Below are 23036 nucleotides of genomic sequence, written 5' to 3'. Positions count from 1 at the left end.
GTACAGTTGTCCAAATCGCTAAGGAGGACAGGACAGTTTCACCACAGTGAGGGAAATGCTGAGAGTAGCAGTCAAAGGACTTTGTAGCTGCTGAAACAATAGGTTGAAAAAAAAATAATCAGCCAGACTTTTTTTGTTTGCTTGGTGACAAAGCACTCTGGTCAGTATGAAAAATATGGAACTTGCTAACAAACAATGTTTTGTTGTATTCAACGTGGTCACTTTTTAATTTTTTGAATTTTGTGTTCATTTCTGCTGATGAATATGTGTAGAAAGTAACATGGGTAATCCATATTTTTTGAATAGCTAATTTATGTATTTTTTTGCTTTCAGTTTTCCAAAATGGTAGTTATTATAAATATATCCCAGAAATTATTCTCCCAATTTGAATTACAAGTTAATATGAGAAGAGATAAAAGCATATTAACACATGGATTTTTAAAGAACTTATTAGGGATATGCATTACTTAAATTGAGGTCTATCTGCAGTGGGATTATTTCATTTGCCATGCTTTATAACAGAAAAATCATTAATACCAACTTCGTCATTTCTCATGGCAATCATGATTTTTGAACTTAGAAGAGGCAATACTCCACCAAAATGATGAAAAACAAACAAAACAAGCAAAAAAAAAAAAAAAAAACCCTCTCTTTTCGCACATTCGCCTCATCATACCGAATCTAAGCTTGCATCTTGTACATCACAAAACAAAAACTGTGAAATAAAGAAATACATCTTGAGCCTACTTGGCAGGGGTAGAAACAAATTCTAGAGAAAGTGCCAAGTTTTCATTCAATTTGTTTCAAGGAGAGTGAAACCAAGGTCTGGATGATGTCTTTTTTTTTTCCCCAGAAACAAGTGCTTTTTCCTCCTTTTCATGTACTAAATTAAGATGATTTCTTTTTACTAAAGAATTCTGCTCATGTGTATACTCACTTACCGCTATATATTCTAGATAAACAGATATTAATTTCATAATTAAAAGTAATCTTGTGTAAATACCCTGCAGGCCTCAATGAATCAAACACATACTGTGTGTCAGGCCTCCCACTGTCTTCAAGTGGAATGTACTGGCTGGATAATTAGATAGTACATATTTTTTAACCTTATTTGCATGCATATTATATCTTTTGCACACTGACAAGCAGCAGTAACAACAAAAGTCAGATTACCACAGGGAATTCCCACAAAGAAGTCTTCATTCCTTATAATTTGCAGCCTAAATTAAAATAATTTGATCTTTGACAAGGATGAAATGTCAAGCAGAAGGGGGTCCTCTACAAGCCACGGCCTGTGGCTTCTGAAATCTGCCTAATTTATGTCAGTCACTTCTTAATACATATTTAAGTATTACACGAAAAAGATGATAAATATGCAATCTGACACCTTTGGTATTTCCCTGCTGTTAATTTATAAAGGTCTGGCTTCCCCCAAACTGACTAAAATCATTTAAATAACAGAAGAATCGTGAAATAAGCTGGAGTTGGGGCCTGGCTTCCATTTTCACTCAATATTGAACACAGCAGGTAGTACACTAAGACAATTATTTGACTAGGCCTTAGAACCCCACTGTGACAAGTTACTTTCAGAATTAGTGAAGGAGGATTCCTTTGTTCATCTGCAGAAAGGGAGAGCATGTTGCAAATGGGCTTTTTTTTTTTTTTTTAATTGAACTAGCGGAGTTACATGTGACAACTGGAAAACATCAGTGTATACTATTATTCGTGTTTTCACTCTTCGGAATCTTGTCATGTGTAGTTTTAAGGAAACAGAGTAAGTCGCTCTCTGAGAAGTGAAAAAAAAAATTCTCAAGGAGTCTCAAAGAACAAGGACTGATGAAGAACACACGGATGTTCCTTTGCGAGCAGGACAATGTACTTAAATAAATTGCTATTTATTAATGATTTGTTTCCACTAGTTCTTGACCCCAGGCTACCTTCCTCTGTTTGCTTGGACATTATGTTCATTAGTCTGGAAAATTTCAGAGCTGGTTCTGATGGAGACCAGTAATTGTAGCACGTCACTTGAGTGCATGAAAATAAAAGCTGAGGTGAAGGCTATGAAATATAAACAAGTTATAGTACCGTGGCAGATAATATTTTCATACCCTTTGAAGATTTATGACTTTTAAAAAGGTAGCTACAGAGGAAAAGAATATAAAGGCTTAAAAGCTAACAGCCTCAGTTAGTCAATAAATCCTGAATATTTTTATTATGTAGAAAAAAGGTCGTTAACATATAGTACTATGGGAGCTATTTCTAGAGTGTATTTCTGGCATGTCATTGTCCACTCTTTTCAGTGTTAAAATGGAAGATCTTATTCTAGAGACAACTTTACCTGAAAGAAAAGAAGATGGTTTAAATTTTTCTGCCAATGTGTTTTGATCTCAGTTTACGAATGTGCCCTGGGCCATATTATATAGAGGTGTTAAAGATAAGTGTTCATATGTGAATTCAGTGTTTCAGATCCACTTAACATGTCACTTGATAGGGATATTTAAAACATATGAGAACTTTGGAGAGCTCTAACTGTGGATAGTAAATTTGATGAGATGCAATTCATGATAAACTGTAATTTTTTTCCATGGTGAGTCTGATTCTGTCTGTGTCAGATAAAAATTGTTCATAATTTTATTCAGTGAAATATATAACATTACTTTATAGCTGATTTTAGCATTAGGACATGTGGGGCAGGAACTATGTTTAGAAACTTTGCCCTATTTCCTTTAAGAACTCTGTGTTTTCCAGGTTATTGGGCAATCAAAAGCTTGTCTTTCAAATTCAGCTAATTTATTTTGTGTTTCTGATGCTACTCATGCCATTTGTTAATTCTTGAGATTATTTAGGTTTGTAGAGGTACTTAATCGTTTAGACAAATCAGTGTCTGGGGATACAAATTCTTGGCTTTAAAATTTACCATCCTTCCCAGTCTCACTGACAACTGAAACACTGAAATACCGGAAGAATAGGCTTTTTTACTGTCTTATTAACTTTGTCTGGTACATAGAGCAAAATAAAAATTTAGGAACTTTATAGCTTCAATCCCAAATACTGGCCTGAGTTTCTTAGGCACACACATCTGCCCCTACCCCATAAATACTTTTTATACAAACTTTGCTTTTAAAATATTTTCATATAATTTTAAAGTGTTTCATTTTATTTTTTATTTCTTTATATTTTGTAATAACATTAGAAAATAACTGAATTTCTTTCAACTAAAATTTTCTGCTTTATGGATCACTATCTCTCTACATATACACGTGTGTGTGTGTGTGTGTGTGTGTGTGTACATATATATCTCTCTCCAATCCATTTGTTTCCTTATTAGATTTAAATATTTTGGCAGCAACATAATTCTTATTTCTCTTAAATTATTAAAGAAAACGTTCATCCTTGCAATGGATATATAATAGTATATCTAATTCATAGGGTTTTCATGAAGACTAAGTCAGGTAATATATGTGCATTGCTTAGCACCATGAGGTAGAGTTAATAATTGATAAATCTTAGTTATTATTAATTATTATCCCATGATATTTATATCATCTCAAATATTTGCATCCTTTGGAAGGAGCTCTCTGTATGTAATATGAAATAAAAAGACACACAAAAGATTTTTTTTTTTTTTTTAAAGCTGCCGATAAAATGTATATCCATTGCTTGAAATTCTGTTGTTACTGAAGTGGTTTATTCTGTTATATATTTTCAAATCATAGTAGTTATAATTTTAGGCCAAATAGGAAGCAACAACAAACAGAATCAAATTTCTGAATTGCTGTTTTTGTTATATTAAATTATGAAGTAACCTTGAGGGTAGAAAGGCATATTCTGCTAATATGATAGACTGGATTCATTAAAAAGTGAGCAGGGAGGCTGATTTTGCATTACTATCCACACCCCCCCCCCCAAGATATGCAACAATACAATGGGCAGTGCACACAGTGCTGGCTGTGATTTACAAATGCTACGTAGTGGTTCTTAGAATAAACCAGTGACACAGAGCTAGAAAGCCAGACTTGGAAAACATGTAGAAACACGACTCTAAGAAAAATAACTTAGTTCTAGTGGCCCAGAATTCTTGGAGAACACTCTAAACAGTTTTTCTATAAGATGTAAAGCTCTGTGGAACAAAACCAGTCAATTTTATCATTATTTAGGACTTTAAAAAATCAATGTTTTCCACACTTATTTTCATTCAAATGTCTTTTGCTATATATTGCAACATTTTCCTTGAATATTTTTTACTGTAAGACACATACAGTATTATTCTATAGGTCAATAGTTTTTCAATTTGTATTTAGAAGTAGAACAAGGAAAAGAAAGGTACAAGAGAATTCAGGGTATTTACCTACATTCAACCAAAGCCACACTTTTATTTTTTTAATTTTTGGCTTCTGCTACAGATTTTCTTTGAGCCTAGATTTCTGAGGGTAAGAAATCTCCAAATCCACCATATAAAGCAACTCTTTAAAAATAATGATTTTGAAAGTAAAGGAGGACTATTAATTTTTTAAATAAATATACATATATAACTATATGTATAACATATATGACATGTAACTATATATACTGCATATATAACTACATATAGTTTTATATATAGTTATACTATATATAGTCATGTCATATATTTTATATACATACATATATATAGTATATATAACTATATACTATATATGTAACTACATATGTATATATGCATACATACAATAGTTATATACATACTCTATATTGTTTTATATATAGTTATATGTGTAAATAAATAAATATACACATATGTATCATTACGAATAGTAATCACAGAAAGTCCATGCTGAACCCAAATCCTTCACCTTCTGTGATCATATTCCTTTTGAAGGTTTTTATCTGATCCAGTTATGAAGAGCTTTTCGTCATTCCATGACCATTGATTCTATAATAATTCTAATATTTAACCCTATTTACTGATCATGATGAGATGAAAGTACAAAAAGTTTACGTTAAGAGTAGAATCACTTTTGGTATTATTATCAGTAACAGGAAATTAAAAAGTTAGGATAATGAAGAATCCAGCCAGGTCATTATAATGGTCCATTATAATGTTGTCCATAACTACTTCTGTTTACCAAACTTATTACCTGAATAGATGCCTCTAATACTTAAATGTCAGTAGAGGATTTATGCATTTATTTTTAAAATAAAAAGTGTCAAAGCCAATATTTCTCAATTTATATCAGCTAGTCATTAAGTGTTCATGTTTCATAATTCTGTTCCTTTGGTTTTTGTCTTTACCATCTGTCAAAATGTAAGTTTTCCTTTTTATTTAACCCCTAAAATCTCTCAGTATAACTTATTTTCTTTTATATCTTCAAAATTTTGAGTCCTACAGTGTCTATATTTTTTGATAGACCTATTTGCTCCAAGTCTTTTTAAAATGTGTCTTTTCTTACTATCTTTGCTCTATTTCTTGGCATTTCCACTTTCTATAAATGTAATGGGGAAATCGCAACCTTGGGAACTGACAAAACCTAGTTAATGAACGGGAATGGAATGGAAAAGTACACTTTTTAACCTTTATTCATAAAAGTAAGTACAATTTTAGTGAACTGTGTTTTAAAGGTTATAAGATACTGAGACCTGAAAATAATAAGTTTTTTAATGTATCTTGCAACTTTTTTCTTTTTCTTCAACTACTTTTTTTTATCTTACATCTTTCTATCCACACTATGCTCAGTAACTTTTTCATTGATTTCCAAAGTTGTGTTCCACTTCTCATTTTTTTATACTATATTAAAACAACTCATGCCCACACTTAACATTATACTGGTATTTCAGATAGTGCTACTTTCCCAGTAAGTGAAAGAAATGACAATTCAGAATCTTGAGTAAATCTACGCAGATTGCTTAATATACATTTCATTCCATGGGCTACAACATGAACATATTAACAACCAAGCTGAAGCCATTTCATAGTATGACAAAAGAGAACTCATTTTGCTTACTTCTATTTCTACAGATTCATGTAGCTTCTTACAGGTGGCTGAGAAAGTTTCAGATGTGCCAAACTCAAAATACCAAAATTTGTTCTTCATTCTGAAAAAGGAAAGGAAGAAGCAACTTAGGCAATCATCAATAACAGAAAGATCTTTTTTAAAATGGCCTCTCTCTTGTGTTATAACTAATATGGAAAGTTTGAGGACATATAATCTCCAAAATGTAATAGATGATCACATAATTTTCAAAGCTTAAATGTTGGTGTCAAATTGTATGATAGCCCTGAGGAGATTATAGGAATGTGTTGATCTGACAGACTCAAGTATATCTTTGACTTTTCTATTGGTTGATCAGATTTTTAAATATAGTTTTAATGCTCATAATTCTTAGCTTATTCTTAGGAAATTTTACTTTAGTATTAACCATTTTATAATTGAAGAGAGAAGAAAAAATTGGAATTTTTCATGGGAAAAAGAGACGAGCCTTAAATATGCTAAATTTCTCTAGATGGTTAAGTATTCGTTGGATATTGACATGATTAGATAGCATACTTAAAAGAAAAAATTAGTGGCTATCCATAAAGCTAAAATTTAGTAACTTTGGAATAACTATTAACTATTTTTTAAAGATATTATCCTCTTTGATATGAACAATATGGAACACTATGATACAGCATGAACTTCTTTAGTTGTTTCAAGATTTTTCAAGACATAAGGAAGTCATAATACAGCATTAAAGAATTAATAAAGTAATAATATATCAACATAACACGAGTTGCAAAGAAAATATAGTTAAAATTATTTCAGTATTTAATGCTAAAATAAAATGTTCAAAATGTATTTTCTCTTTGACCCAATGATGTTTTCTTTGGCTTTTTGTACCAGGTAATTAAATTTATGAACACTTAATGTAATTTTTGACTATATTTCTATATTATCCAGTATTGGATTTGAAAATTCATTCATAAGAAAAAATGTAGTTTTTAATTATACATAATTTTAATAAAGTATCATGCCCTCAATTAGAAGAAAATACAAGGCAGAGCATGGTGGCTCACACCTGTAATCCCAATGCTTTGGGAGGCTGAGTTGGGAGAATTGCTTCAGGCCAGTAATTGGAGACCAGCCTGGGCAAGAAGCAAGACCCCTTATCTACAAAAAAAAAAAAAAAAAAAGGAATCCAAAAACCTATCCAGGCATGGTGGTGTGCGCCTGTAGTCCCAGCTACTTGGGAAACCGAGGCAGGAGGATTACTTGAGCCCAGGAGTTGGAGGATGCAATGAGCTATGATGACGCCACTACACTCTAGTATGGGCAACAAAGTGAGATTTTGTCACAGAAAAAAAAAAAAAAGATAAAACACAGGTAGGTAAAATGGATAGATTTTCATATATAAAGACAAAACTGAATTTTTTTGTTAAGGTATACAAATATATCTCTCACATCAAATTATAATATTCTGTTTGACTTATAAATATCAATATCTATTTCTTACATTAACAACTGAAATATTTAGACAATAGGCCATTTGGCAAGCCAGGTACAGTGATGCATGCCTGTAGTCCCAGCTACTCTGGAGGCTGAAGCAGGAGAATTACTTAAGTCCAGAAGCCTGAACAACATAGTGGGGCCCTGTCCCTATAACAAACAAACAACAAAAAACCAAACTGATAAAAGACATTTGGCAAAGGCCTTACTACTTAATCCAACCCTATTATCAGTTTGGAAAATGACATGGAACCTAATAGAGTGCTTATTATGATGCTATGTTGAATAGAGTTCTCTGATACGAAATTACAAATATAAAATTAATCTTAGATTATCCATCTAGATATATTCAATAATATTTAGGCTCACACAAGACAAGGTTTTATTTGCTCACAAAACTTTTATTAGCCCTTTATAAATACATATTCAGGGTAGATATTCAATATAGGTTTCATAGGATTCTAGCACCATAAATCCTTATCCTTTTCCAGAGAATATTTTCCTTAGGTTATGGCCTGATTTCATATATGTGAGTAGATATAAATAAATAATAGGTAGTTAGAGCAGAGGTAAACATTTAAAGCCAAAATCTGTGGACCTGTATCTATATACAAGTCTATATTAAATTAACACAAATATCTACTTTATAAAATAGCTATGCTTTTATAAATATACCCACTGGGGACTGAAATTGTACAAAATTAAAAATATTTTCTTATTGAATCATCATTCTGTTGAAAAATATATCATTCGATAGATTGAGAGGAAGGTATTGGTCTGTATGAAGTGGTCTCAAGACATTCTTAGTGGATATTTTATGACTGTTTGGAATTGTCTTTCTATATTAAACAGGTTTTCTAATAACATTTTTGTGTTGGTCTTTTCTCTAGACCTTTCTGAATTCATTTGTTCATTCATTTGTTCAACAAATGTTTAATGGGAATATTCATTTCCATATGCTACTGTGTTAAGTTCTAAAGATACAAATACAAATGTAATTATCTCTGCCCCCAAGGAGCTCAGAATGTTGTAAGATTATGTGCATACAAAATAATAATAGTAAAGTTAATTCTCTAAATGAAATAAGAACAAAGTATTATCGGAACACACTTCAATGATTCAATTAATTTTGCTGCAAGGAGTCCAGAAAGTTTTAGAAGAGAAGGTGGAATTTTAATAGATAAGTAGTAGAAGGCAAACAGAAGAAAGAAGAGACAAGTTCTGTACATCTTTAGGAGAGCAGTATGACTTAAGAGCACTCTGAGTGAAGACTAACAAGCATGGTAGGGTCTGTTTCAGAACATGTAAGCCAAAGTAAGGGTTTTAGACTTGATCTTATAGATTAATAAGAAGCTGACAGAAGTTTATTAGCAATGAAGTTGACATAGCCAGCTTTTGTTTTAATAAGCAAATAAGTCCAGCAGAAATGAACAAGTGGCTGGAATGTTGAATTGCTGGTGTTATTGAGAGAAATGTGGCTATTGGAATAATCCAAATGTAATATGATTGAAGGCCTAAACCAAATGGCAAGGAAAATGAAAAAGAAAGGCTCACTTCAAGAGATATAAATGAGGTAGAACCAATAGAAATTGGCGATATTTGATTATCCTGATTGATGCCATCCCTAGGTTATGTCTGAATGTATATGTAGGAATATCAGAGCATTATTGCAGCGTAAAAAGGGCTATGGGCTTATATTTTGACAGGTTCTGTGATTTAATCTATATTGTATTGTAGTTTTAAAATTAAATAAATATATGAGGCTTTGGGCGGCAGATAAAGGATTATTCCCCATTTTTTCCATTCTGCCCATCAAAGTTCTTCATAGCTTAATTAGCATGATGTGGCGCTTGTATCACTTAACCAAAATATGCTCACTTTAGCAAACATATCACAAGAAACAGAAATTCTGAGAATTTACATTCAGCCTTTATTCACCATATTAGTTAGCATTACTGCTCATGTGCAAAAGCTACTTTAAATTCCCCATTATTACAACCATTTTATGTTTCACTTAGATAAATATATGGAGGTAATAAAAAGCACATAGAATCAGATTCCACATGACAAATTAAAGGCTGTTAAATTTTATTTTTTTCAACCAAACTGGTTTTTAGGTTGTAGAAATGCAAAAAAAGCACATTTAAGCATGTATGCTATTTATTTTTATGGCTCACATTAGAAAATGATCCAAATAATTCAAACTCAAATTTGTCAGAGAAAACATATAGCTTTGGACTTTAAGAATATGGCAACTGGATATTTAACCTATTGTGAAATGGTCACACCAAAGTCAAATTTATCATATTCTTGGACAGATTTTTGTGACTCCAAGGATAATTACAAATGTCCTATAAACCCCACAAAAAGTTATTCATATAATTATAATTTGAATTAATGTATTAAAACCTATTTCAATAAATTTAATTGTAAATCTATAGTTTTCTGTTTAATATTCAAAGTGTTTGGCTACCAGATATTCAGGTAAAGATGAATAAATTAGCTCTCATTTACCAAGCATTTTCTTACTAAATGTAATTTTGCTTCTTTTACATATCCTCAGAGAAATGCGAACTGTCAGAGGTTCTGTTCAAGCAAAATCATTCTTGTCACTACGAAATTTAGTTAATATTTAGTTCTCCAAGTTTTAAACTTTCAAATAGATAATTTAATTTCTAGCAATTTATTTTTCTTGAAATTTTTCTTCCTGGCTTACATGTTTTTTGTTTTGGCTTTCATCTGCTAAGTAACGTTAATGCAGCAAACATAAAATAAAACAAATAAACGAAACGGGAGATGCCAGTGCATTTCCCAAAAAGAATACAAAAGAACCTAATTAGATACGAAGCTCATTTCTAACAAAGTTGCAACATAAAAATGGGGATGAAATTACCTTATTTGTCTCACTATAAAAAGCTCAAAAGTCATAAACATACAAAAAGCTTTAATTCAGTGAAATTACTCTTAAGTTAAAAGTCGTATGTTTATCCTACAGGTGCATTTGTTTTATTGTATTTTATGCATTTTGTGGGGATGTAGGTAATACAGGAAGATCATTTAATATGTACAAAACAGAAAAGATTTCTATTAGACACTTGAATCCCTTTCTAAGCATCCTTAACTAGTGGATTCTATCTGCATTCTCATCTATCAAGATGAGAAATTAAATCCCTTTTAACCTTTGCTTCTCAAATAAAAGCAAAAACATAATGTCCTAAATAGCTTAGTTAAAATTAAAACCAATAAGTTGGTTTTTTTACTTATTAAGGATGTTTCCTAAATCCCATCTTTTTCATTAGTTTTCTTTTACTTTTTTTCTGTTATTAAAATATTTAACAGTCATTTCAAACCTGATTTTAAAATAATTTTCTCGTGGAGAAAAAGTTTCTAACAATTCAATAACTTTATTTTAATACTAAAAATCAGTCTCACTATTCTATGGCCTACCCTTGAAGCACAGCAGGAATCTGGACTTGGCTAACAACGTTGGTGATGGGAGATGCAGCACTGGTGACTCAGTCATATTGCAGTGTAAGTGTTTAAAGTGGTGCGTTTATGTCATGGAATCAATTCAGTTTTATTCATTTTTCATTACCAAGAAATATTACACTAAACATTGGTTATAGGGTTACTCATTTATTCCTAAATGTAGTGAGGTATTACTTTCAAAAATACACCACGAGTCAAATGGAAGGGCCCCGTCGGGACCTGATTCACCAGTGAATGAGCAGTGTCTGAAAGCAGCAGCTCAAGGAAGGAAAAGCACTCAGAGTAGCTGCAGCAAACAGAACGTCGTCAGGACACAGGGGACCTTACCAGTGAAGCAACCATAGGCTAGCATAGGGGGAAAGGGGGGTACATTTGTAATTTATGTTTTTTATCACTTCTTGAATTTTCCTGAGAAACTAAATGCCATATGAACTGCAGTAATAGGTGTTTGTTAACAACTAAGTCCTGACCCAATTTGAAGGAAATCAACAATGTGTTTCTTTCCATTGGCAACTATAAATTCACCAATAAACAGTTATGAAAAAGGTTGTTCAACGTATGGAAAAATAGAATTAGTGAGAACCCTTACTCCAATTCATAAAAATTACAGTATCAAGCATTTAAGTGTATAAAAATATGTGGATATGTCTTAGAAATTTAAGACTACAATTTTATGGCAATTAGTGTTCATATGAACATATTTGGTGGAAGTGACCCTATATTCCATGTCATTTTATATTATATAAAGAAACTCTCAAGCCCATGCTTTTTTTTGTTTACAGAAATTTATACTTTTCTCAGAGTAAGAGAATAATGCTGATAATATTATTTCCTAAGGAAGAAACACTGCTATAATGACACAGTGGGGACATTTAATATTCACACCCAAGAGAGCAAACATTTTTCATGTTTCCAGGCAACAGGTAGAGATAGAATTTTTTTAAAAAATGACATATAAAAATGCTTGTATCTAATGCTCATTCCTAAGACGTGCTTGTTAAGTCTCAGGGAAACAATGAAACAAGCTATAGAAACTTCAGACAGAATCATATAATACTCCATCTTAGTTTGTAAGTAAAAAGATGTATATTCTAAAAACATAATTTTTTACCTGAATTACTTTTACAAGAGTAAAGAAAGTTTTTCATACATAAGTATATGAAAAGGATGCACCAAAGATCAAATATTTTAGTATGTTTTTCAAATATTTCAACAATTCTCTATATCAAAGAAAAACCCATGGTTATGTAGGAGAGTTTTTATGTATAACAATTTTCCATCATAATACTAATTGATTATTTCTTATCTAAATGCTCTCTTTTCTACTATGTCTAGTACATTAGAACTAATTAGTAGAGTGAAGATGGAAAAGTATAAAAGCAGTAGTGATGCAACATTGCAGAGTCATACCAAAGAGGTACATATACATTTCAAGCTCCTGAGAGCAATGATACATTCATAATTATTTGAAATATAAGATTAAACCTATAAAATGTTTAAACAATGACCAGGAATGTTTAGAACTGAATATCTCTTTCAATAATTAGATCTTTTCTATTAAAATAAATGTTTCACCATAATAAAATTTTCCCTAAGACAATTGTTAGATTGAATGAAATGTACAATAATAATAATTGCTATCGTTACTGAGCATGGCACCATGTCAGATGAGCCCACTGATGCTTAGAAGTGATTCTCCTAACGTTTCATGGGAAGTAGCAAAATCCAGCTCAAGAAATCCTAGCTTTTTCCCATAATGTCTCTCATTAAATACAATAATGAATGTAGCATCTCTTGAAACACTTTTTCTAAGCCACAAGGAAAATGTTACAGGTCAGACAGGTCATCACTAGATTACACCTTTGTTCATATTTCTGTTTAAATACTTTTATCAAATATTTCCCTCTTCTGAAATAAGTCAACTAAAGATGACAGTGTAATCTAGAGACGACTAATGGAACCTGAGAGAAGGATACTGTGGGAGTCTAAGAAAAATTTTCCTGCCTGATAAAGAGACACAAACAAAGTGAAAGCTCTGATCCTCCTCACGGAGGGAGCAACATCTTGCCACCATGCAAGGAAAGATAAAGGGAAACCCAGAGATGTTGACCCAGATTCCTGCCAGAGTTGGACAGCCTAATCGGCCACCTTGAAACAGTCTGTCTCTGGATTACTACTCATGTGAGATTTATAAATAGACTTTATTATTTATTTTGTGTATTCTGTTACTTGCAGCTGAAAGCACACTCACTACAAAGCTCATTATATTTTATAAGAGAATTTTCACATATATTATCAATGAGTGATTTGGAAAACCTAAATGAAGTGATATATTTGTCATACATTACTATTTTCCTAAATGTGAAATTTGGGTGGCTGAAATCGAGTTAAAGTGGAGAATTTCTGTTTGGCAAAATTCCTTGTTCTTATCTTGTGCCTAGAAATACAAATACCACTGAATATGCTTTTCTTCATCTGGCTTACTGTGCCCCCTCCCCAAATTTTCTAAGAATTATTTTCACACTTATATATGCTTGAAATAATTTTTAAAAATAGCATAAAACAGCCCTTTTTGGAGTGTCCCCAATTTTCATATGATGCTTCTATGATAGCCAGTGAAGTCTGTATAGACTAGTAAGCAGTGAGTAAGTTCATACTTCTCACCTTCCCCCATGCCACATCCAATGACTTGGAAATAGAGTCACTTTGTGGTATTTTAATTAATAAAATATACCATGTCTGCGATCATCTGCAGAAATATTTAAGATATGGTATTTCTCAGTAATATGAATAGAAACATATAGAGCCTAGGCAAAATTGACAGACAAATGTAACAAGGTAATAAGATATTCCTCTATAAAAAAGAAAGCTGTAGTTTAATAGAATTATCATATTCATAAATAGAAAGTGTCTACCACATAAAACATTTAGTAAGTTCAATAAGTTTAAAAACAAAGAAAGGAGAGCACTACAAATGCGGATATCAGCATTTTTCCAAGCCTGACTCTGGATGTCAGGGGAAGTTAACAGGCTTCTCGCTCTGGTGGGATAGAAATTCAATTATTCAACATTCTGAGCACTTACTTTAGGTATGGTACTGTTATAGGCATTGAAATTACGTTTATTCACAGGAGGTCTCTGCTTGCATAACATTTTTTTATACCATAAAAATATATTAAATTATTTTATATGAATTATGATGAGTGCTACAAAGGAGGTATACAGGATGATATTTGTGCACACTAAAAGGGAATAGAGAGACTACGTTAAGGAAGGAAATTGGTCAGGCTTTCCAAAGACTCTAGGTAATAGATTTCCTCAACCCATCTTTCTTTTGTTCTAATTCCAGAGTTACCAACCAACCCAGAAGTTAATTTGGCTATCTGTGGATTTTGATATCACTAATGTGATGTCTTGAATTATGGAATTGTATATTTGAACCCCTGGAAAGGAATTATCATCAACTCCCTTCATATTAAGGGTTGTATCAATTTTATAATTGACAAAGTTGAGCAAATGAATAAGAGCCTGATCATATCTGGGTGCCATGATTCAATTACATGACTGCATTTACCAAGGTAAAAGTGAAACTCTGGACTGTATGTGATCAAATAACCAACATATTCCCCACTGGAAAGCCCAGATAACCTTCCTAGGCAGCAGGAACAACTAGCTGGATAATGCTAATTGAATATGTTGAGCCACGTAGTGAAAGAATTGCTTGCTACATCTCCTCTCTTTCGGCCATTCACCAATTGACTTTCTTGGTGTATATGTGTCCACTCCTGTGTGCATGTGTTCTCTCTCTGTCACTGTCTGTTTCTCTCTCCCCATCCTTCCTCCTTTCTTATTTATTGGTTTTTACTGAATACACTAGGTCGATAAATTATTTAAGCACCAGATATAAGAATATATAGTTCTTTAGTTTTAATACAGTTCAACAGATATTTAAGGAACGCCTACTAAGTTTCAGGGAAGTTAATTAAATGTAGATGCTTCAGGAGAGGTATAAGTCTACCAGTCCACATATCAGATCAGCTTTCCAACCTGACTCATGGACAACTCTTTACAAGTAGAATATATGTTTATTGGTAATTTTGTAAATGTAACAAATATTCAAAGAGGTTCCACATTATTAAAATAAATAACCTTATTTAATAATATTTCTTTTACATATTAAAATATGAATGACACTTAAAATCACCAAGCAAAGTAGTTTCAAAACCCAATATAGGGAGTTCAACATGTGAAAAAACAAATTATATGTTTATTTTTGAAAAACATATTTACTTTCATTACTGAATGTGAATGCCATCAATTAATACATTTCCATTGTCCTCAGTGTTATAGAGTAATTTTAAATGAATAATTATGTATCATTATAACACATTTTACCTTGCTACATTTTAATCTGTTTCTCCTAACCAATTTTTAGATGCTTTGTTTTCTAAAACTTGCAAAAATCAAGATAAAAATTACACCTCTCAAGCTCCTTCACACATATTTTCCTTACCTATATTCTGTGAAGACTACCACAGCTTCACAACTTAAAAAAAATATCTCTAATAAAACTTGTTTCTATTCTTTGAAAATTAGTTAAGTGTTTTACCTTTTGTTTTTCTTCACACATCAGCAGTCTTTTTCCACTTTGGTAACAAGAAGCACAACTTTGCATTTTGAAAATGCTATTCACCTTAAAACTTCTCTTACACTAGAACTGGAAAAAAAATGGGACAATTCTCCTTTTTCTAAAGCTATGGAGGAGTGGTTTTACAAACACATTAATTATCTTATATAAAAATGATAAGGGATAGGAATAATGACATGTAAATTATATTAAAAATATGGATATTTTTCATCAAATTGAAGAATTATATAGTATAACACATGAATCAGGACATCTATTATTATTTAGATTGCCTTTTTTGTCACTGATTTACATCTTGAGGGACACAGATGATTCCCTGAAATATCATGATCTGTTTTTGTTTCCAGTCATGATGCTATAATTTATATAAAATATTCAAGCTGACTTATACATAAACTAATTGACAAATGTAGGCATTATCATTTGGGGATTAATCATTGTGAAATACATGTTGGATAATTCTAAGATGGATGTGAAGGAAACATTTCTCCTTCTTTTGTCTCCAATATTATCTACTGTTTTATTTTTAAAATATGCCGACTCCTTGTACTCTTTTCTCCTATTAGAAAATATGTCCATATAAGCAGATAAGTACAAATTAATTACAATTGGAAGTATTTTTATAAGATAAAACTACTTTTAATTTGCATTACCATCAAAAATAACCAAACCACCATTATTTCCTATGTTAAAATACTAGCAACATGTTGCATTCATTTCCCAGATTTAAATAAAAAAGTGATCTGTATTTTTCCACGAGTCAGAACAAAGTGAGATTCTTGTCCAAAAAAGTAGTACTGCAATCTAAATCTAGTTACGGTATTGAAGTCATCACATTCTGAATATTATTGGATATTTATGGTCACTCTTTGAGGTTAGTGACTCATTTAGAGATGTTGCCTATTCTGAACAGATTACAGAGATTAGAGAAAATATCTTATTGTCATTTTGTACTTATCAATAAGGAAACAAAACCTCCTGGAGGCTCTTTTTACTGGGTAGCCAAATGTTCATAAAATAAATTACAAAAATTATTCTTACATAATATGTTTTAGTGTCCTCAAATCTTGCCAGAGTTTATTATTATGGATTGATGGAACCACATATGTGAGCAGGACCTTTGTTTCCTATTTAGCTATCCCTCTAAAAATTTGGAACCTAATCATTTGAGACAGATGAGAACAAAAGGCAACTTCCTTAGGAATATAAAAGGGAAGACCACAGAAAAGAATGTCTATTATTTTTGCTCATTCATTCAACAAATATTTACTGCATGCTTCTTATGCACAAGGTACTATTCTAGTTGCTAGAAATTCTTCAATGATTAAAATAGATACAGTTTCTGTCCTCATGTTCATAACCATTATGTACCTAAACATGAGTTTAGATTATCTATATCACTTAGAATTAATGATCCATTCTCTCTACCTCTTCTCATTCTTAAAGCAGATTGTTTATACACTAAAAACCCAAAACAAAATGCAACAAAACATAAAACAGTTACTTCAGCCAATTTCTGGACATGTCTTTATAATTAAATGATAACTGCATTCATAATTACTTAACTATTAATATTCATTATTGAATACAATGGTAGATTGTTTCCTGGGCACAAATTCCTCCCATTCCTGTATGTTTCTCTCTATGCAGTGGAACTGCCTGCTGCTTCTCCCTTCTAGAGGTAAACCTCTTTCTCCAACCCCTTGAATCTGGACTATCCTTGTGACTTACTGCAGCTAATGGAACATTTCAAAAGTGATGTGTGAGCTCCAACGCCCAGGCTTCATGGGGCTTCTAGACACCACTTTCCAACTCTTGGGGCATTTTCCTGAAATCTCCATGTTAGCAAGCCCAGGATGGAAAACCACCAGGAAGGAGACCCAGGATGCTGGCTGGGCCCAGCCTCTAGCTTATTCACTGGTTTAGGTGAATAACTGCCCATCTAATCCACAGAAATGTGTGAGGTAATAAATGGTTGCTGTTTAAAGCCACTAAATATTAGTATGGTGTGCTGTGTAGAAATAGATAAAAGAAGCAAAAAACTTATCATTAATATATATTGGACACTGTGCTAAGCACAGCATATACAAAAGTCAGCAAAAGCCCTGCCTATAATTGCTATCCTACAGTATAGTGAGAAAGATAATAATTCTTCAAACACTCACACACGTATTGTGTGACATTGCTACAGTAATATGTGAAAGGAGGAAAAGTAGAAATATTTCATGAGAGTTATAATCACTGGGAGGGAAGCACATTTCTGGCACAGATGATTATAAGTGCAAAGGCCCTGTGGTGGAAAGGAGCAAACACCAGAAACCAACAGAAAGGTGGCCAGTGGGGCTGCAATAGAAAGTGTTAGCTCATTAGGAGATAAGATTGTGCTGGTTGGGTAGGGCTGGATATTTAGCTGTATAGCATATCTGTCTTATGAATAATATTGTTAGTGGCAGTGCTTATATGGAAAAATATATAGAAAATTTGTGTTTCTTTGTGCTTGTACATTTTATCTATTTGAGACAATTATTTGCTGCAAGAGCATTCAGGAAATGGCAGGAAAACATGCTCCAAAAAATCAGCAGAGGCAGTGCTTGGATTTCATTATTAAACCTTCTTTTGTATCCAAGCCCTCAGAGTTGAAACGAAGTAACCTAAACAAATCTAATAATGAGAATGAATTAGAGAAAAATGAGCTTTGGTAATAGCAGTTGTATTTGTCTTTCAATTGAACAATTAGACTTTTACATAGAAGAAAAGAAATATGATAGTGCAGTTAAATACAGCATATAACCAGGCAAACCAACAAGTTTCTATTGTGCAGGTTAACTCTGTACTACGTGGTCATTACCTTTTAAAATTCAGTATAAAACAAAGAGTATGCAAAATTTTGAAAGGGTGAAGAAATTTTTCAAACTATTATTGTTCCTCATGAAAGAAATGTGTCAAGTGAAAAAAATAACAGTAAATTACTTCCAATCAGAGAACAACTAGTGAAATATTTTTGTTAGAAACAAAGTCTTGCCTTCCTCTATGCTCTAAAAATAAAGACATAGCAATTAACAATCCTGAAGTTCCCTCCATTTGCCTACAATATTCACAATAAAATGATTGCCCAGAAGTACTGGCAAGTGACCAAAATGAGGAGGCATTTTGGGGGATTACTGGTTTAAGCAATAACCCCTTAAAACAGGGAAAAGAAAAGAAGAAAAATGCTGTATTCTTTTTGTTACATCCAATCGTCACAATAGAGTAATTTTCTCTCATCATCCATAAATCTATCATCTTGCTAATATGTAGGTAAAATCATTTTCATTGTAGCACATAATATATATTAATAAGCTACTAGACTTTTTCTAATATTCTACTTTCCTTTCCACTTTAGATTTAACAATCATATAATAATCACTGTTCTGCTTGAGAATGAATCATATGCAATAGTAAGGAAATAGCTAAGAGGAGATGCCGCCCATGAGAGATTTAATCATAGGAAATGGCTGACTTTTTATTTCCAATAACCATCTGGACTCATGGTAAATCAGGTGCTAATGAAGCTCAGGCCCAGACTGTACAGGAGCATAAATCTCAAGAACCAAAAGTCGTGGAGCAACAGACCTCAGAAAAACAGAATTTTCTAAGGAAATACACCAAGATTATCATATAGAAGGTCACCATCTGCAAATGTGTCACATAGATGAATATATTTGGTAGTCCTAATACCACTTTATGACACTGGCTGTAAACACCAAATCTCTACTTTTCTTTTGAAACTTATTACTTTCAAATATTATGATCATTTGTAGTTTTATATCTCCTCCAAGACAGTCAACATCTTGAGGGTAGGGGCTCTTTATTTCAGTTTAATTTTTATCTCCTCCATAGTGCTGTGTACATATAAGTACTCACTATTTGGAGAATGAATAATGGGAATAAAATTATTAATTGTGGAACCTATTTGTAGGGAAAAGTACTGCAGAATTTTTTTCCCCCCGTGGATAAAGAGGCCAAGTCTAAATTGGGTAGAATTTGTACCAGAAATAGAATTAGATTCAAGTAGTGTCTTCTGATATTCAATCAATATGTGTAAATCTTCTAAGAGTTTTTGTCTGTCAATCATTATAGTCCTTAACTTCATGCCTTGTTCAATCATTATTGTGGTGATATACATAATAGGAATCAGAACAGAGTTAGAAGGAGAAGGGGTAGCCCAGGACCTACAGCATAAAGTCAAATCCTGTCACAAAAAGATTTAAGTATTAGAACTTGACAAGATATTTACCCTTTCCTATATGCTAGTGTAAAACATGGACCACATATACACCTGTGATTATTAATGATTATATTCTTAACCATTTGCAAATAATACAAAAGACCTGGAATCATGGAGCACTTGAACCAGCCTAAGTTTCCTGACATCCCCAGCCTTCCTTGACCTCATTATTCTCCACTTGTTTCCATGCATACAGAAATCCCAGTGAAGTGAATACCTGAAGAATTTGATGAAAGTCATGAACCTTCTTTCCTGAAATATACACAGGACATACATGTGCAGGATTATCCCTAAAATTTCTGGAGTTTTATAGTCTTGAAATCTCTTCATAGTGCCCAGGACTATGTAAACCCAGGTCCAAAGCTCTGATTATAGATAGTTGTATTTGCAAACTGGGAGATTAACAAGCATCTTAGGTGGTAAGCATCATACATGACAGACCTTGAATACAGGTCATTTTTATTTCTTATTCAAAGTTAATTGATACCAGAATGTATCATGCTAGATCATAAATACTATTTTCAAACCATGTTTTCATATATCTACATGAAATTCACATGAAACAAAGTGATTATTCTTTTCACTTAAAGCTGAAAAGACAGGCAAGTTTTACCATTCAATGTATATTCGTGGGCATGATATAGTTATATTCAGATAATGTTATGCAGTACTAATAAGAATTCACAAAATTAATGTTGCTTACATTTGATGAGTGGGTTTCAACCTTCAGAAGGTAGTTAGTCCACATTCCTGCCTCAGGCAAATTTACGTTGCTGTATCTCAAATACATTGGCATTTGACCAATGAAAACCTAATTTGCTGTTAGGGAAAAGAGCACTTTTATACATGTCCCACAATCTGTTATTTTCACATTTACTGCTTTCTTCTCTTTCATTTATCTTAATGCATGGCAAAGAATTGTCCAATCTTTGTGTCATAATACAAATTATTGTACTTGAAGCCAAATCCAGGCTATTATCAATTCAACAGATAATATAAACTGAGAAGGGATGTTATGGCATTTACTATTATAATTAGGCATATTTTTAAAAGAACAAATTCATATTGAAGATAGATGCTAGTATAAACTAAGTTTTAGATTTGAACTTAAAGTTTCCTTCAAAGATTTCCTCTAGAAAGGAACATACTTTCACAATTATATATTGTATTGTGTTAAAATAATCAAAAATTTATTAAACAAAATGTGAAAGAAATACAGCTTGTGATACTATGTAAGTACAGATGATCCCAACTTACATAGTTTCACTTACGATTTTCCTACCATACTTTGGATTTTTAATTTTGATCCTTTCCCTGGCTAGTGATAGGCAGTATGAAACACTCTTGTAGCTCCTGGTCAGACATACTGTCTTGAGGGTAAACCACTGACACTCTACATAGCACTGTATTGGCAGAGGCAAATGTACTGTATAGGCAAATGTAAGTGTTCTTTTCAAATACTGTTGCTCCTCTTCCAAACTATTCTCCAAAAAGGATCCATGTTTTTGTTTGTTTCAATTTGAGAAGTAACTGTTATAATGAATAAAAAAGACTGAAAGGATACTATCATAAAGGACATAAATTTTGAAATTTATCTTCAAATGTATTCTGTATAGGTCTTTACCCAAAATAAAGTTTCAGGTCAGTAATTAAAACGCTAGCTTCATCAAAACTCCTAATCTAATTTAAAGTTGAGGTTTCTTCTCTGCCTTAGCTAATGGCTGATGCAAGAGTAAGATTTGTGAAAAGGAAAGGTGAGAGGGTAGCTTCATAACTCATTTATCACCACCTACGACGTCTTTTCTCTTGCTCTTTTAGTCCATATTCTCTGATCCTTCCAATTTGGAGCAAGGGGTGGGAGAAGAGGTAAGGAGAGTCTCCAAGTGAGACTTTAAACCTCCTCTTTTGAGTTCGGTTTAGGAGAGATTAACAGGAGTGACCCCATTGGGAAGGGTCTGGGGGACCTGACAGCATACCTCCCTCAGAGACACCTCTTCAAAACCCTTTCCATCTCCACCCAAGGGGAGGGGGCTTTTACACCTTTGGTAAAGTGCTTTCACAGTCCTCAGACTGGTTCTGCGTTAGCATCTCTCTTTGGAATGTGCCTCAGCTAAAACTTCCGTTATAATAATCTGTTTCAGATAGAAATCAAGTCTTGCCAACCCCACCTGTCTCTCACCCCCTCACCCCCTCACATACACATCCTGATTAAAATCCTTCAGTGACATCATTTGAATTTAGGGTACAATCTAATTAAACCTACAAAGTCCTACATGATCTAGAAGATCCTGCCTGTCTTAACAACCCAGTGATGATAAGAGCTAGTCACATGAGTCGTCTTCTGTTTCTCGGATATGAAAGCACTTTGGATCCTTAGAGCAGGGTTTCTCAGTCTGAATGCCACTGGCATTTATGGGGCAGATAGCTCCTTGTTGTGAGGGACTGTCCTGTGCATTATAGGATGTTTAGCAGCGGCCCTGGCCTTTACTCACTAGATGCCAGTAGCAACCCCCCTTAACCTTGTTGTAACAACCAAAAATGCTTCCAGATATTGCCAAATGTCCCCTGAGAAGGGGACAAATTGTCCCTCTGTTGCCTCAGAAAATTCCTATACTATACTTCTGTGTATAAGTCTCTCTTTCGCATTCTTCACTTGAAAATTCCTACTCATCTTTAGCCCTGAATGACTCCCCAAAACTAAATCAGTTCTTCTTGTAATCAATCCTTTGTGACGAGGCAGGTGTTTTAAAATATTCCCTCTCCCCTCCAAAGAGACAATTTTTGAACCTTGATTCATGGCACATACCACATACCAAGGTCACTACAACAGAATGAGGCCTTTGATAACGCAACTGAGGCCTGAGGAAAAGACAAGACGTTGTTGGAGAACCTTCTAAGCACTGTAACAGTTTGACTTTTCTTTTAGATATCCCATTTGCTGAAGCTTTGCTGATGTTTCCTTTATGAGTGGAACAGATGAAACTGAGTGAGTGACAATAAGAGCCAACATGTATTGAACAGGCACTATATGCCATAAATAAAATAACACAGTCAATCCTCACAATGAATTAGCTATGAAGACTACCTTCATTTTACAAAAGACACAATTAAGACACAGAAAGAATAAATTATTAGTTCAAGGTCAGGTGTTGGCTTCATTGCTGTGCTTTGC

The 23036-nt window shown here is 32.9% G+C and overlaps 1 protein-coding gene across 7 annotated transcripts in view; it reads right to left on the bottom strand.

The window, feature by feature from the left end:
- Positions 1 to 23036, bottom strand: part of DGKB (diacylglycerol kinase beta) — a 569068-nt gene that overhangs the window by 162270 nt on the left and 383762 nt on the right. For all 7 annotated transcript variants that reach the window (XM_069461465.1, XM_069461460.1, XM_069461461.1 and 4 more), the window contains one exon: positions 5982 to 6072. In XM_069461465.1, the coding sequence (XP_069317566.1) occupies positions 5982 to 6072 (91 nt within the window). The remainder of the gene's footprint in view (positions 1 to 5981; positions 6073 to 23036) is intronic.

The sequence above is a fragment of the Eulemur rufifrons genome, chromosome 29 (genome assembly GCF_041146395.1).
Source record: "Eulemur rufifrons isolate Redbay chromosome 29, OSU_ERuf_1, whole genome shotgun sequence".
Lineage (NCBI taxonomy): Eukaryota > Metazoa > Chordata > Mammalia > Primates > Lemuridae > Eulemur > Eulemur rufifrons.
This window is presented reverse-complemented; position numbering and strand designations above follow the sequence as displayed.